The sequence below is a fragment of the Mustelus asterias genome, chromosome 13 (assembly GCF_964213995.1).
Source record: "Mustelus asterias chromosome 13, sMusAst1.hap1.1, whole genome shotgun sequence".
Taxonomy (NCBI): domain Eukaryota; kingdom Metazoa; phylum Chordata; class Chondrichthyes; order Carcharhiniformes; family Triakidae; genus Mustelus; species Mustelus asterias.
In genome coordinates, this window is record NC_135813.1 from 1,375,043 (window position 1) to 1,392,068 (window position 17,026).

Genomic DNA, 17,026 nt, shown 5'->3' on the forward strand with positions numbered 1-17,026 from the left:
CATTCCCTTGGGTTCTGAGCATAATTCCCCTCCTTTGTCCCTGAGAGGTCCGATTTTCTCCCTGACAACTCTTTTGTTCCTAATGTATGAATAGAATGCCTTAGGATTCTCCTTAATCCTGCCTGCCAAGAACATCTCGTGACCTCTTTTTGCCCTTCTAACTCCCCGTTTGAGTTCTTTCCTACTCTCTCTGTATTCCTCCAGAGCTTCATCTGTTTTCAGTTGCCTGGACTTAACGTACGCCTCCCTTTTCATTTTAATCAGATCCTCAATTTCCCTGGTTATCCACGGCTCTCGAATCCTACCTTTCCTTTTTACAGGCACATGCCTGTCCTGCAGCCTTATCAATTGTTCCTTAAAAGACTCTCACATGCCAGACGTGGACTTACCCTCGAACATCCTCTCCCAATCAACGTCCACCAATTCCTGCCTAATCCAGCTATAGTTAGCCTTCCCCCAATTTAGCACCCTGCCCGTAGGACAGCACTCATCCTTGTCCATTACTATCCTAAAGTTAACAGAGTTGTGGTCACTATTTGCCACATGTTCCCCTACCGAAACTTTGACGACCTGATGTAGCTGGGTAACACTGAGCCTGGTAAAACATTGCCATTGCTGCAGCTGCTGCTTGGGCATGTTGAAATGGGGCCTGGGGCTGGCTGCACTCTTGCTGTTGGGAGCCCCCGTGTCCAGGGCGGTGTGTTCGGGTTAGGGTTCTATGATGTTTTCAGATCCTCTGTGTTGGAGATGATCCTTTAGCTGATATCAGACTGATATTCGCTGATATCGTTCTGAGGAATGGTTAGTGAGCTGGGCTGGCAAAGGGGGAGTGAGGTTCTCTGCACCAGGGAAGGAACAGTTGTTACTTGTGACTGATATCCTGATCCCATTTGAGAAATTGTTAAATTTCTTTTACCAACGTAAGTAATTCTCTCTTTTCCAGCACTCTGAAACTTTGGGACTACAGTAAAGGAAAGGTATGTGTTACAAGACCGATGGATTATATTTCCAATCCTTTTGTTTCTGCAGTTGACTCTCACTGGGGTACGGGTCCCACACACACTGACTCTCAGTGGGGTACTGGTTCAGCACACACTGACTCTCACTGGGGTACGGGTCCCACACACACTGACTCTCAGTGGGGTACTGGTTCAGCACACACTGACTCTCACTGGGGTACGGATCCCACACACACTGACTCTCAGTGGGGTACTGGTTCAGCACACACTGACTCTCACTGGGGTACGGGTCCCACACACACACTGACTCTCACTGGGATAAGGGTCCCACACACAATGACTCTCACTGGGGTATGGGTCCCACACTCACTGACTCTCACTGGGATAAGGGTCCCACACACAATGACTCTCACTGGGGTACGGGTCCCACACACACTGACTCTCACTGGGGTACGGGTCCCACACACACTGACTCTCACTGGGGTACGGGTTCCACACACACACTGACTCTCACTGGGGTACGGGTCCCACACACACACTGACTCTCACTGGGATAAGGGTCCCACACACAATGACTCTCACTGGGGCACAGGTTCCCCACACACTGACTCTCACTGGGGTACGGGTTCCACACACACACTGACTCTCACTGGGGTACGGGTTCCACACACGCACTGACTCTATAGTGTGAGACTTAGTTGGTGTTTCATAGAATTTCTACAGTGCAGAAGAGGCCATCTGGCCCATTGAGTCTGCACCGACTCTCTGAAAGAACATCCCACCCAGGCCCCCTCCCCCGCAACCCTGCGCATTTACCATGGCTAATCCATCTGACCTACACTTCACTGTGACACTACGGGGCAATTTAGCATGGCCAGTCCACCTAATCTGCACATCTTTGGAGTGAGAGGGAATAAAATCTGACTGTAAATGTTCCTATAGATATGCAAAAGAGGAAAACATTGACAAAAATGAATGTAGGCCCCTTACAGTCAGAAATGGGAGAATTCATATTGAGGGATAAAGAAATGGCCGAGGAATTAAATTCGCACTTTGCTTCAGTTTTCACAAAGGAAGACATGAATAATGTACCAGAAGTGCTAAGAGAAACATGTTTAAATGAGGAGCTGAAGGAAATCAGCATTAGTAGAGAAATGATTTTGGGGAAATTGAAGGTGGATAAATCTCCAGGTCCTGATAATCTTCATCCCAGAGTACTTAAGGAAGTGGCCTTGGAAATAGTAGACCCATTGGTTATTTTCCAAAATTCTTTGAACTCTAGACTGGTTGCTACAGATTGGAGGATAGTTAATGTAAGCCCGCTATTCAAAAAGGGAGGTAGAGAGAAAACAGGGAACTATAGGCCAGTGAGTCTAACGTCGGTACTGGGGAAGTTGCTAGAGTCTATTATCAAGGATTTCATTATTCGGCATTTGGAAGGCAGTGGTATAATCAGACAAAGTCAGCATGGATTTAAAAAGGGAAATCATGCTTGATGAATCTATTGGAATTCTTTGAGGATGTAACTAGTAGAGTTGACCGAGGAGGACCAGTGGATGTGGTTTATTTAGACTTTCAGAAGGCTTTCAGCAAGGTCTCACAACAGACTACTGTGTAAAGTTAAAGCACATGGGATTGCAGGTAATGTCTTGAGATGGATAGAAAGCTGGTTAGCAGATAGGAAGCAAAGAGTTAGCATAAATGGGTCTTTTTCCGATTGGCAGTCAGTGACCAGTGGGGTTCCACAGGGATCTGTGCTAGGACCCCAACTGTTCACATTATATATTAATGATTTGGAAAAGGGAACTGAATGTAGTGGGGCTGAAAGTGAGGGATGCATGGATGGGGACTGCAATGCACGGCATTGCAGAGGTGGGGTGGAGCAGGGTTTGAAATGTGTATACTTCAATGCCAGGAGTATTCGCAATAAAGTGGGTGAACTTGCAGCGTGGATCAGTACCTGGGACTTCGATGTTGTGGCTATTTCAGAGACATGGATAGAGCAGGGGCAGGAATGGATGCTGCAGGTCCCGGGGTTCAAATGTTTTAGTCGAAGTAGGGAAGGAGGTAGAAGAGGGGGAGGGGTAGCATTATTGGTCAGAGATTGTATCACAGTGTCAGAGAGGAGGTTTGATGAGGACTTATCTGTTGAGGTAGTATGGGCGGAGATTAGAAATAGGAGAGGAGAGGTCACCCTGTTGGGAGTCTTTTATAGACCTCCTAAAAGTTCTAGAGAGGTTGAGGAAAGGATTGCGGAGTCAATCCTGCTTAGGAGTGAAAGTAATAGGGCAATTGTTATGGGGGATTTTAACTTGACTAATATAGACTGGAATTGTTATAGCTCTAGCTCGTTAGAGGGGTCAGTTTTTGTTCAAAGCGTGCAGGAAGGTTTTTTGACTCAGTATGTAGACAGGCCAACTAGAGGTGAGGCTATATTGGATCTGGTGCTGGGAAATGAGCCAGACCAGGTGCTAGACTTGGAAGTTGGTGTGCATTTTGGTGATAGTGACCACAATTCGGTTACGTTCACCTTAGTGATGGAAAGGGATAGGCATGAACCTCGGGCCAGTGGTTTTAGCTGGGGGAAGGGTAATTATGAGGCTATTAGGAGAGAATTAGGAAACATAGGTTGGACTAGGAGATTACAGGGACTGGGAACGTCCGACATGTGGAGTTTTTTCAAGGAGCAGCTACTGCGAGTCTGTGATAGGTATGTCCCTGTCAGGCAAGGAGGAATTGGTAGGGCTAGGGAACCGTGGTGCACCAAAAAAGTTTCTTTGTTGGTTAAAAAGAAAAAGGAGGCTTATGTTCGGATGAGACGTGAGCACTCGGGTAGTGCACTAGAAAGCTTTAGATTGGCTAAGAGGGAGTTGAAGAGCGAGCTTAGAAGGGCTAAAAGGGGACATGAGAAGACTTTGGCGGATAGGGTTAAAGAGAATCCTAAGGCGTTCTATAGGTATGTCAAGAACAGAAGGTTGGTTAGGGCAAGTTTAGGGCCAGTTATAGATGGCAGAGGGAAGTTATGTGTGGAACCGGAGGAGATTGGTGAAGCATTGAACCAATATTTCTCTTCGGTGTTCACGCAAGGGGACATGAATATAGCTGAGGAGGACACTGGGTTGCAAGGGAGTAGAATAGACAGTATTACAGTTGATAAGGAGGATGTGCAGGATATTCTGGAGGGTCTGAAAATAGATAAATCCCCTGGTCCGGATGGGATTTATCCAAGGATTCTCTGGGAGGCAAGAGAAGTGATTGCAGAGCCTCTGGCTCTGATCTTCAGGTCGTCGTTGGCCTCTGGTATAGTACCAGAAGATTGGAGGTTAGCGAATGTTGTCCCATTGTTTAAGAAGGGGAACAGAGACTTCCCCGGGAATTATAGACCGGTGAGTCTCACTTCTGTTGTCGGCAAGATGTTGGAAAAAATTATAAGGGATAGGATTTATAGTTATTTGGAGAGTAATGAATTGATAGGTGATAGTCAGCATGGTTTTGTGGCAGGTAGGTCGTGCCTTACTAACCTTATTGAGTTTTTTGAGAAAGTGACCAAGGAGGTGGATGGGGGCAAGGCAGTGGACGTGGTATATATGGATTTTAGTAAGGCGTTTGATAAGGTTCACCATGGTAGGCTTCTGCAGAAAATGCAGATGTATGGGATTGGGGGTGATCTAGGAAATTGGATCAGGAATTGGCTAGCGGATAGGAAACAGAGGGTGGTGGTTGATAGTAAATATTCATCATGGAGTGCGGTTACAAGTGGTGTACCTCAGGGATCTGTTTTGGGGCCACTGCTGTTTGTAATATTTATTAATGATCTGGATGAGGGTATAGTTGGGTGGATTAGCAAATTTGCTGATGACACCAAAGTCGGTGGTGTGGTAGACAGTGAGGAAGGGTGTCGTAGTTTGCAGGAAGACTTAGACAGGTTGCAAAGTTGGGCCGAGAGGTGGCGGATGGAGTTTAATGCGGAGAAGTGTGAGGTAATTCACTTTGGTAGGAATAACAGATGTGTTGAGTATAGGGCTAACGGGAGGACTTTGAATAGTGTGGAGGAGCAGAGGGATCTAGGTGTATGTGTGCATAGATCCCTGAAAGTTGGGAATCAAGTAGATAAGGTTGTTAAGAAGGCATATGGTGTCTTGGCGTTTATTGGTAGGGGGATTGAATTTAGGAGTCGTAGCGTTATGTTGCAACTGTACACAACTCTGGTGCGGCCGCACTTGGAGTACTGTGTGCAGTTCTGGTCCCCACATTACAGGAAGGATGTGGAGGCTTTGGAGAGGGTGCAGAGGAGGTTTACCAGGATGTTGCCTGGTATGGAGGGGAGATCCTATGAGGAGAGGCTGAGGGATTTGGGATTGTTTTCGCTGGAAAGGCGGCGGCTAAGAGGGGATCTTATTGAAACATATAAGATGATTAGAGGTTTAGATAGGGTGGATAGTGATAGCCTTTTTCCTCTGATGGAGAAATCCAGCACGAGGGGGCATGGCTTTAAATTGAGGGGGGGTAGTTATAGAACCGATGTCAGGGGTAGGTTCTTTACCCAGAGGGTGGTGAGGGATTGGAATGCCCTGCCAGCATCAGTAGTAAATGCGCCTAGTTTGGGGGCGTTTAAGAGATGCGTAGATAGGTTCATGGACGAAAAGAAATTGGTTTAGGTTGGAGGGTCACAGTTTTTTGTTTTTTTTAACTGGTCGGTGCAACATCGTGGGCCGAAGGGCCTGTTCTGCGCTGTAATGTTCTATGTTCTATGTATTATCTCCAAATTTGCAAATGATACAAAGTTGGGTGGGAGGGTGAGCTGTGAGGAGGATGCAGAGATGCTTCAGCGTGATTTGGACAGGCTGAATGTGGGGGCATCTGCATTGCAGATGCAGTATAATGTGGATAATCATGAGATTATCCACTTTGGTGGCAATAATAGGAAGACAGATTATTATTTGAATGGGTGTAAATTGAGAGAGGTAGTTACTTAATGAGATCTTGGTGTCCTCGTGCATCAGTCGCTGAAAGTAAGCGTGTGCAGGTACAGCAGGCAGTAAAGAAGGCAAATGGTACGTTGGCCTCATAGCGAGAGGATTTGAGTATAGGGATAGAGATGTTTTGCTGCAATTGTACAGGGCATTAGTGAGGCCACACCTGGAGTATTGTGTGCAATTTTGGTGTCCTTATCTGAGGAAGGATGTCCTTGCTATAGAGGGAGTGCAGCAAAGGTTTACCAGGCTGATTCCTGGGATGGCAGGTCTGTCATATGAGGAGAGACTAAGCCAGTTAGGATTATATTCATTGGAGCTGAGATGAGTGAGAGGGGATTTCATAGAAACTTTTAAAATTCTAACAGAGTTTATCTGGGTAGATTCAGGAAGAATGTTCCCGATGGTGAGGGAGTCCAGAACTCGGGGTCATAGTTTGAGGATGAGGGGTAAACCTTTTAGAACGGAGGTGAGGAGAAATTTCTTCACCCAGAGGGTGGTGATTGTGTGGAATTCACTCCCACAGAAAGCAGTTGAAGCTAAAACATTGCCTGATTTCAAGAAGAAATTGGATATAGCTCTTGGGGCTAAAGGGATATGGGGAAAGGGTGATTAAGATATTGATGAGTCCATTTATAAACCAGACCACTGCCCAGTTGTTTGATCAGTGCCATCATCTTAGGCTGGCTGTAGAACCTGTAGCGTGTGACCTGGCAGGCTAGGATTGATGATGGGAGCTGGGACTTGAGAATTTGTTTTTAGCACGGTGAGTTATGATCAGGAAGGTGCTGCCTGAATGGGAAGTGGAAGCTGATTTAATAACTTTCAAAAGGGAATTGGTGAAATACTTGGAAAGAAGAAATTAGCGGGGGTGTGGGGAAAGGGCTGGGGAGAGGGCCGGGGAAAGGGCCGGGGAGAGGGTTGGGGAGAGGGTTGGCATGAGCAAGAAGGGACAGATGGCTGTTTGAACAATCTATGCCTTCCTGTACCTACTGGTCCCTGGAGACTCGAGCAGCCAGGACCTTCACTGCTGGTCCCTGGAGACTCGAGCAGCCAGGACCTTCGCTGCTGGTCCCTGGAGACTCGAGCAGCCAGGACCTTCACTGCTGGTCCCTGGAGACTCGAGCAGCCAGGACCTTCACTGCTGGTCCCTGGAGACTCGAGCAGCCAGGACCTTCACTGCTGGTCCCTGGAGACTCGAGCAGCCAGGACCTTCACTGCTGGTCCCTGGAGACTCGAGCAGCCAGGACCTTCACTGCTGGTCCCTGGAGACTCGAGCAGCCAGGACCTTCACTGCTGGTCCCTGGAGACTCGAGCAGCCAGGACCTTCACTGCTGGTCCCAGAACCAAACCAGCGCGTGAGTGCCTGCAAGCACCTTCTTGTGGGATATCCTCTGAGTTCAGGCGCCCTCTATCACAGATGCTCAGAAACACCAGGGTCAGACTTTGAGACTTGATATTTTAGTTGTATCATCACCATGGTGGGAGAGAGTAGGTATTAATCTGCCTGTGTCACTCTGTGCTTCAGCTGATGTTGTTTGCTGGTGGTGTGCATCACTGTCTGGCTGTGAAGAGTTACTGACACTTACTGCATATGTTTCAGTGTTTAAAGACCTACACAGGGCACAAGAATGAGAAGTATTGCATATTCGCCAACTTCTCTGTTACTGGTGGCAAGGTAAGTCCAACAGTTTGTCTTTCATTCTGTGACTGGAGTCACCCAGTTTTTATTACGGGAGTGTAGCTCGGTTCCCTTTTTGTGTCTCCTGAGAAGGTTGTCTTTACTGTTGGAGTCTGTGATCCTCGCTTCCTTCTCCCCCGAGCCATCGTTCTGCTTACATGAGTCTGGCTGAGTTATTGAACTGTGGGAGGGCATTACGCTTGCACCAACCCTGTCATTTTCCAGTGAGTTTTATGGGACTGGGGGCTTATCTTGTCGATGTGAGTGAGATATTGTTGGTTACAAATCCATCTATGTAGATTTAACCAGTTAACAGTGCACATTTCGGGTCTCCAAATTCCAGAATAGATATACAGGCGCTAGGGAAAGATTTGCAAGGATAGTGAGTTCTAAACCTCAGGAAAGCCGGGTGCTCTTCTCTGCTGAGGAGTGAGGGCTTGAGGGGAGACTTTGTAGAAGTCTTTATAATTCTGAAGATGTTTGATCAGACAGACATAGAGAAAATGTTTCTATTTGTGGTGAAGACCAGAACTAGAGGACTATAAACAAATAGCAGATAGTCACTGAATCCAGCTGGGAATTTGGAAGAAACTCCTTTTACCCAGAGAGTGGAATGTGGAATCCCCTCCTGCAGGGAGTGATTGAGGGGAATAGCAGGGATACCTTTATGGGGAAGCTGGATAAGTATATAAGGGAGGAAGAAAGAAAAGTAAATATTGATAGGCTGTGAATTGTGTTAAATATTGTGCTTTTTTGATGAATAACTGATTTTTCTTTTTGAAGTGGATTGTATCAGGCTCTGAGGATAACTTTGTGTACATCTGGAACCTGCAGACGAAGGAGATAGTGCAGAAATTACAGGGACATACAGGTGAGGAGACCGGTCCCTTGTCTGTGAACAGTAATCTTATGATTGGGCACATTAGGACATAGAATTACACCATTTTGTGTCTGTTCTGGCTGAATTGTGCTGTCCAGTCTCTTCTTACCTTCCATCTCTGTCTATAGTCCTGTAGGTTACAGCACCTCAAGTGCATAAGTGTTTTTTTTAAAGTTTCTTCCTCTACCTCGCTTTCAGGCAAAGACTTCCGAATCTCCACCACCCTCTGGGTGAGAAAAAACACTCAACTCCCCTCTAATCTTTCCACCAACTATTTAAATCTATGCCCTCTGCTTATTAATCTCTAATAATGGAAATAGTTCCTTACTAGTCACTCTATCTCGACTCCTTGTAATTTTCTAACCCTCAATTAAATCTCCCCTCAACCTACAGTGCTTCAAAGAAAACAATCCCAACCTACCCAATACTGCTATTAGCTGAAATTCTCCATTCCTGCACCATCCTCAGAAACCTCCTGTCTATCATCTCTAGAGTGGTCAAATCCTTCTCTAATGCACAAACCAGATCTTGACTCAGTACTCTAGTTGTGCTCCAACTAGTGTTGTATATAATTCTAATAGAACCTCTGTGTTCTTCCACTCAGGCCTCAGTGAATAAAGTGTTCCCAATGGCTTCTTAACCCCCTTATCTACGTGTCCTATGACCTTCAGCGATGTGGGGAGATGCACTCCAAGGTCCCACTGTTCCGTTACACTCTGAAATCCTGCCATGTTTTATGTATTCCATTGGTTCACCCGCCCTTCCCAAATTCATCATTTCATACTTCAGTTCCGTTCGCCATTTTGCTTCCCACCTGACTAGTCTGTTTGTATCTTCCTGTTGTCTCCTGCTTCCTCCCTCACTATCAACTAAATGACCAGTTTTTGTACCATCTCTGCAAACATAGAATCCCTACAGTACAGAAGGAGGCCATTCAGCCCATTGAGTCTGTACCAATCACAATTCCACCCGGGGCATATTCCCGTAACCCCACGTATTTACCCTGCTAAACCCCTGACACTATGGGCAATTTAGCATGGCCAATCCACCTAACCCACACATCTTTGGAGTGTGGGAGGAAACCAGAGCACCTGGAGGAAACCCATGCAGACATGGGGAGAACGTGCAGACTCCCCACAGGCAGTGACTCAAGGCTGGAATTGAACCTTTGGTCCCAGGTACTGTGAGACAGCAGTACTTAACCATGTCCCTATATTTAAGTCTAAATCATTGATATATACTGCAAGGACCGAAGGATCAGTACTGAGCCCTGTGGAATCCCACTGGAAACTGCCTTCCAATCTCAAAAACTGCCTTGGCCATAACCCTTCTGCCAATGAGTCAATTTAGATCCAACTTCCCCTGGATTCCATGAGCTTTTATTTTTCTGACCAGTCTGAAATGTGGGATCTCGTATCCATGGAGGGAACATCAAACACTGCCCTCATTGACCTTGCTTGTTGCCCCTTCAAAAATGATACAAACACTCCCCACATTCAAAGAACAAAGAACAGTACAGCACAGGAAACAGGCCCTTCGGCCCTCCAAGCCTGTGCCGCTCCTTGGTCCAACTAGACCAATCGTTTGTATCCCTCCATTCCCAGGCTGTTCATGTGACTATCCAGGCAAGTCTTAAACGATGTCAGCGTGTCTGCCTCCACCACCCTACTTGGCGGCGCATTCCAGGCCCCCACCACCCTCTGTGTAAAAAACATCCCTCTGATGTCTGAGTTATACTTCGCCCCTCTCAACTTGAGCCCGTGACCCCTCGTGATCGTCACCTCCGACCTGGGAAAAAGCTTCCCACTGTTCACCCTATCTATACCCTTCATAATCTTGTATACCTCTATTAGATCTCCCCTCATTCTCCGTCTTTCCAAGGAGAACAACCCCAGTCTACCCAATCTCTCCTCATAGCTAAGACCCTCCATACCAGGCAACATCCTGTTGTGAATAGTGTAGAGGGATGTCAGCAGTTGCAACGAGACATAGATGAGATGCAAGACTGGGCGGAGAAGTGGCAGATGGACTTCAACCCGGATAAGTGTGTGGTGGTTCATTTTAGCAGGTCGAATAGGATGAAAGAATATAATATTAAGGGTAAGACGCTTGGCAGTGTGGAAGATGAGAAGGATCTTGGGGTCTGGGTTCATGGGACGCACAAAGCAGCATCGCAGGTAGAGGCTGTGGTTAACAAGGCGTCTGGAATACTGGCCTTCTTCAATAGAGGAATTGAGTTTAGAAATCAGGAGATAATGCTGCAGTTGTATAGGACCCTGGTCAGACCCCACCTGGAGTACTGTGTCCAGTTCTGGTCGCCTCATTACAGAAAGGATGTGGAAGCCATAGAAAGGGTGCAGAGAAGATTTACAAGGACGTTGCCTGGATTAGGTGGCATGCCTTATGAGGGTAGGTTGAGAGAGCTAGGTCTTTTCTCCTTGGAGAAGCGAAGGATGAGAGGTGACCTGATAGAGATGTATAAGATGTTGAGGGGTATTGATAGAGTGGATTCTCAGAGGCTTTTACCCAGGGCTGAAATGGTTGCCACAAGAGGTCACATGTTTAGGGTGCTGGGGAGTAGGTACAGAGGAGATGTTTTTCACTCAGAGGGTGTTGGGTGCGTGGAATCGGCTGCCGGTAGTGGTGGTGGAGGCGGATTCGATAGGGTCGTTTAAGAGACTTTTGGATAAGTTCATGGAAGTTAGTAAGATAGAGGGTTATAGGTAAGCCTAGTAGGTAGGGACATGTTCGGCACAACTTGTGGGCCGAAGGGCCTGTTTGTGCTGTAGCTTTTCTATGTTCTAATGGCTGATCTCCTTTCGGTTTCATCGCTACCTTTATGCCCGCTCCCCATAACCCTTCAGCCCTCTCCTAAAAACCTAACCTTCGTCCTTAAATGGGTGCATGGGTGTCCTTGTACATGAATCACAAAGTTGGTTTGCAGGTGCAGCAGGTAATTAAGAAGGCAAATGGAATTTTGTCCTTCGTTGCCAGAGGGATGGAGTTTAAAAAGAGTGAGATTATGTTGCAGCTGTATAAGGTGCTGGTGAAGCCACACCTGGAGTACTGTGTACAGTTTTGGTCTCCTTACTTGAGAAAGAATATACTGGCACCGGAGGGGGTGCAGAGGAGATTCACTCGGTTGATTCCGGAGTTGAGAGGGTTGGCTTATGAGGAGAGACTGAGTAGACTGGGGCTATACTTATTGGAATTCAGAAGGATGAGGGGAGATCTTATAGAAACATATAAGATTATGAAGGGAATAGATAAGATAGAAGCAGGGAAGTTGTTTCCACTGGGGGTTGAAACTAGAACTAGGGGGCATAGCCTCAAAATAAGGGGAAGCGGCTTTAGGAGTGAGTTGAGGAGGAACTTCTTCACACACACTGTTGTGAATCTGTGGAATTCCCTGCCCAGTGAAGCAGTTGAGGCTACCTCACTGAATGTTTTTAAGGCAAGGATAGATAAATTTTTGAACAGTAAAGGAATTAAGGGTTATGGTGAGCGGGCGGGTAAGTGGAGCTGAGTCCACAAAAAGATCAGCCATGATCTTATTGAATGGCGGAGCAGGCTCGAGGGGCCAGATGGCCTACTCCTGCTTTTAGTTCTTAATGTTATAATTTGTTTAGTGTTCAGCTTCCACTGTGAACTGGGGCAGTGAATACTAGAGATTCACGACCCTTTGAGTGAAGTAATTCCTCCTCATTTCTGTTTTAGATCTGCCACCCCTTAGCCTGAAACTGTGGCCTCTTGCTCTACAATGTCCAACAAGGGGAAACATCCTGTCTGCATCGACCCCATCAATCCCCTTTAGCATCTTGTTAACCTCCATTAGATCAATCGCTTTTCTAAACTCCAGCGAGTAAAGGCCTAAACTGCTCAATTTCAATTTGTAAGGCAAGTCCTTCATCCCTGGAATCAATCGAGTGTCCTCGGCCTAACCATCTTCAATTGTTTCATCAATGACCTTCCCTCAAAGAAAAGGTCATAAATGGGGATGTTGGCTGATGATTGCAAGGTGTGCAGTACCATTCGCGACTCCTCTCATTCTCTACAACTTCTCAAGCAAAATGCTGTGAATTGTGGAAATCCGTGCGTTGAAACGGTTAATTTTTCATCAGAACTTTTACAAGTTTTTTTTGCTCTGTGTGCGTCATCAGCAGGTTTGTATGTACAACCTTCTACTCCATTCACGTCATTGATGCAAATGTTAAATGTCTGAAAGCCCCAGTACAAATTTCTCAGGAACCCGGCCACGATGCAGGAAAGAAATCAGATGTTTGAGAAGAGGAAGAGAATCTTGTGGTCACAAGAAAGTGTGGGCGACGTAATGAGGAAATGGAAATTAAGAAGAGTTAAAAAAGACTGGAGTTTATTTGAAAACTTTGCTGCTGAAGTGTGTGTAGCTTCTACACACCCTGAGGGTATTATTGGGTGCCACATATGAATTAATGGTGCTGTGGAGGTCTGAGTTTTGTACATTCTCTCCCGTTAACTGGCCTAGGCTGAGAGCTATCGTTTTCAATTGCATCTGTGTGCTTTTAGTTGGAACTAGATATAGGTTAGCTTAATTCCTCTGGACTGAGCCGAGTTACCCACAACTGAAAGTATTAGTGCTGGTGGAGTTTCAGCTCTGTGAAAAAGTACTTTGTGGTATTAGCCCTGAATGATCCAGCTCTGATTATGTGGCTGTTCCCTGTGTTCTGGACAGTGTTAGATAAAGCCACTGGTGTCATGAAACCACGGCCCAAATCAAACTGGCAGCCTTGTGGTGACTGAGTGGACGTTTAGTGAGGAATTCAGCATTTCCAACACGTCTAGACTCATTTCAGGGGGGTTGTGACGTTTATCAGAGAGGTTTCTTCTCGCTGTGCCAGGGTTTGTCTCATTAACTCTCTGCTGGTTCCATTCCAGATGTTGTGATCTCCACAGCCTGTCACCCAACAGAGAACATCATCGCATCGGCAGCATTGGAGAATGACAAGACAATCAAACTGTGGAGGAGTGACTGTTAGACAGCAGTGTCTCCACTTTGAGAAGGACATCCTGTCCCAACCTGCCCGACACAGGGACAGGCCCCTTGAACTCCTGTCTGAGACTGTGCAGACTCTGCTGAACTGGTGACGGGATTACAGACTGAGTGGAAGCATCGGAACAAGTCCCATTTTTACTGTGGATTCAAAACACTTAGCAAATTATTGTACGCTTAAATACATACAGACACGTGCATACACGCTCGTGCACGCACACACACCTTACTGAAGTTTTTAAGTGACCAAATCACTTATGGTTTTTTTCCCCCCAACTCAATTCCTGTGAAAACTCATTTTTTAAAAGCAGTTTTAGTTGTTGATAAAATGTTTTTGTAAACTTGATGTTGATGGTTGGCTGCCAGTTTAAATTAGCCAGGTAACCATCTTTGTCTTTTAAATTTCTTTTTTGTGTGTCTCCCTGTCTCCAAATCCACTCTAGCCCCCGTCCTTCTCCCCCAGCGCTGTTCCAGCTGTGGTCCCAGCTAACTGCCTGACTGTACTAACTGGTCACTGATTCCTGTCACCTTGGATAGTCCTGCCATCAGGTTCTGGTTTGCTGTGCCCCTGTCCAGCCTCCGATCGAGTGTGTCATGCAGGAAGATTCCCTGGTGAACGTACCCTCAATGATGTTGTGTCCAGATCTCTCCCAGCAGTATTTAGTTCCAGCATTACTAACAGCACGCCGGCTATCCTGGGTGTGCCCTGGACATGAGCTCGTTAAGGAGTCAGTGTCACAGGCTGGTATTAATTGTGAATGTCCTAATTCAACCCATCAAATAAAACTGGACTGGTGTTGGGTATCTCCCCACCCACTTTAGACAGTGTTGGTAGACAGCCCACTGGCAGTGGATAATCATCCTGCATGTGGATTGAAACTCAAAGGGAAGAGTTCCCACTCACCAGATCTACCAGTGTGTCACAGGAGATGATTAATCTTTGTAACTCTGGGCTCTTGTCATCACCACTGGTTTTGTGGAGGGTGTCCTGCTGTCACCGGGAATCAGACCTGCGGTTCTGATCATTCAGCCCCAATTTCAAACCACGAGAAGAACTGATCTCCATAGCAACCTCAAACCTGCAAATCCACCATTCTGAGACAACGTGGCAATGGGGAGCTGTTCGACCAGGGCAGGAGTAGCTCTTGTGTGGGACTCGGGAACACACAAGTTCCCGGTTTGCTCCTCGCTCTGTTGGCTGAGTGTAGGTGACTAATAGCTCTGACCAATCTCAGTCACTGAGCTAAGGATGGGGAAAATCGAATTGGCCAAGGTTTCTGCTCCTGAACCTTCCATTCCTGGACAGTGGAGTCCAGGTTTGAAATGAGCTGATGTCACAGACCAGCCACGGAACGAGGGACTTCCTGATTGTCCAGTTTGAGTAACTGCCTGAGTTACAGGGGCGATTTACTGCAGTCTCTGGTGTGGAGTTTGTTTGCAGGAAGGTATCGGGTGGTTAAAAGATTTGACTGGTGCTGAAATGTGGTTTTGCCCCAACACTTTCCCTGTGAGCTCCGGTGCTGACAGCTTTTCCTGGGCAATGCTTTGTACTGGGTTTTGGTTGTGTGCAGCCAATATCCTTTAATATTTGTCTGAGTTGCTGATGGTACTGTGTAATACAAAGACACTGAGGGAATAACTTCCCCTTGCCTGTGAATAATAGTTGTGACGATCTCTGCTGGAGTCAAGACTTCCAGCTGTCTGAGGTTTAGGTGTAATTTTCCCCTTGATTTCCAGTTAATACAAGAGGTTTGAACATAAAAACCTTGTGTGTTTGTTTATTGTTGAGGGGAGAAAGCGATAAGTCATCGAAGAATAAATCTCACTGAACAATTTCTATTAAATACACAGGATGTGATTGGACAGCGCAACTCAACATCAGCTTACTCACGTATAGTGTAACATTGAGATGCAAGACTAGTGGATGCAAGTCTGTCACTAACACTTGCACATTCCATCAACACTGACTCACTGGGGTACGGGTCCCCCACACACTGACTCTCACTGGGGTGCGGGTTCCACACACTGACTCTCACTGGGGTACGGGTTCCACACACTGACTCTCACTGGGGTGCGGGTTCCACACACTGACTCTCACTGGGGTACGGGTTCCACACACTGACTCTCACTGGGGTGCGGGTTCCACACACTGACTCTCACTGGGGTACGGGTTCCACACACACTGACTCTCACTGGGGTGCGGGTTCCACACACACTGACTCTCACTGGGGTGCGGGTTCCACACACACTGACTCTCACTGGGGTGCGGGTTCCACACACACTGACTCTCACTGGGATACGGGTCCCACGCAAAAACTCACTGGGGTATGCGTCCCACACACACTGACTCTTGGGTACGGGTTCCACACACACTGACTCTCACAGGGGTGCGGGTTCCACACACACTGACTCTTGGGTACGGGTCCCACACACACTGACTCTTGGGTACGGGTCCCACACACACTGACTCTCACTGGGGTACGGGTCCCCCACACACTGACTCATTGGGATACGGGTCCCACACACACTGACTCTCACTGGGGTACAGGTTCCACACACACTGACTCTCACTGGGGTACGGGTCTCCCACACACTGACTCTCACTGGGGTACGGGTCTCCCACACACTGACTCTCACTGGGGTATGGGTCCCCCACACACACTCACTGGGGTATGGGTCCCCCACACACTGACTCTCACTGGGGTACAGGTCCCAGACACACTGACTCTCACTGGGATACGAGTCCCACACAAAAACTCACTGGGGTATGGGTCCCACACACACTGACTCTTGGGTACGGGTTCCACACACACTGACTCTCACAGGGGTGCGGGTTCCACACACTGACTCTCACTGGGATACGGGTCCCACACAAAAACTCACTGGGGTACGCGTCCCACACACACTGACTCTTGGATACGGGTTCCACACACACTGGCTCTCACAGGGGTGCGGGTTCCACACACTGCCTCTCACTGGGGTGCGGGTTCCACACATACTGACTTGGTCACTTTTATTGTGTGTTTGGGGGAAGCAGTTACAGTTTAATGTTGAGGTTAACAATGCAATGAATTGTGCCAGCTCACGGTGTGAATAGTTGTGGTGCTATTGGGGGTGTGGGGAGAGGGGATCTCTGGGCAGGTGGTCTCAGTTACAATTGGAGTTGTTGCTTTGTGGAGGAAGTGGCCACATTTTTCCTGGACTTTCCTCTAGTTGGGGTGAGTGTTGCCCACTACCAACACTGTCGACTGACAGCAAATGATGGACTCCCATTGACACTGGCCCTTCCAAAAAAACTGGGACCTGTTCTGAATTTTTGTAACCTTCACTGGAACTCGCTCCACACCAGACCACAGATCCTCAGTGACATCTGGTTAGCTGCAGACATCAGCAAACTGGTGGGTCGCCTGAGTGCTGAAGTCCCGGGTTTCAATCCTCCCCGGAAAACCCTCTGATACTTCTACCTTTTGTGACCTTTCACCCCGTATCATCGTGGTAACTGTC

At 47.2% G+C, this 17,026-nt stretch overlaps 2 protein-coding genes across 6 annotated transcripts in view; both read left to right on the forward strand.

Annotated features, from left to right (window-relative positions):
• Positions 1-15,286, forward strand: part of wdr5 (WD repeat domain 5) — a 75,481-nt gene extending 60,195 nt beyond the window's left edge. For all 3 annotated transcript variants that reach the window (XM_078226145.1, XM_078226146.1, XM_078226147.1), the window contains exons 11-14: positions 944-977; positions 7,536-7,610; positions 8,397-8,484; positions 13,408-15,286. In XM_078226145.1, the coding sequence (XP_078082271.1) occupies positions 944-977; positions 7,536-7,610; positions 8,397-8,484; positions 13,408-13,508 (298 nt within the window). In that variant the 3' untranslated portion in view covers positions 13,509-15,286. The remainder of the gene's footprint in view (positions 1-943; positions 978-7,535; positions 7,611-8,396; positions 8,485-13,407) is intronic.
• The window catches only part of LOC144502320 (retinoic acid receptor RXR-alpha-A-like), a 423,978-nt gene that overhangs the window by 197,675 nt on the left and 209,277 nt on the right, over positions 1-17,026 (forward strand). For 2 of the 3 annotated variants that reach the window (XM_078226138.1, XM_078226139.1), the window contains exon 1: positions 10,557-10,593. The exons of the other annotated variant lie outside the window; for it this stretch is intronic. In XM_078226138.1, coding sequence (XP_078082264.1) covers positions 10,572-10,593 — 22 coding nt within the window. In that variant the 5' untranslated portion in view covers positions 10,557-10,571. Of the gene's footprint in view, positions 1-10,556; positions 10,594-17,026 lie in introns of those variants that run through there. 3 annotated transcript variants of the gene reach the window in all.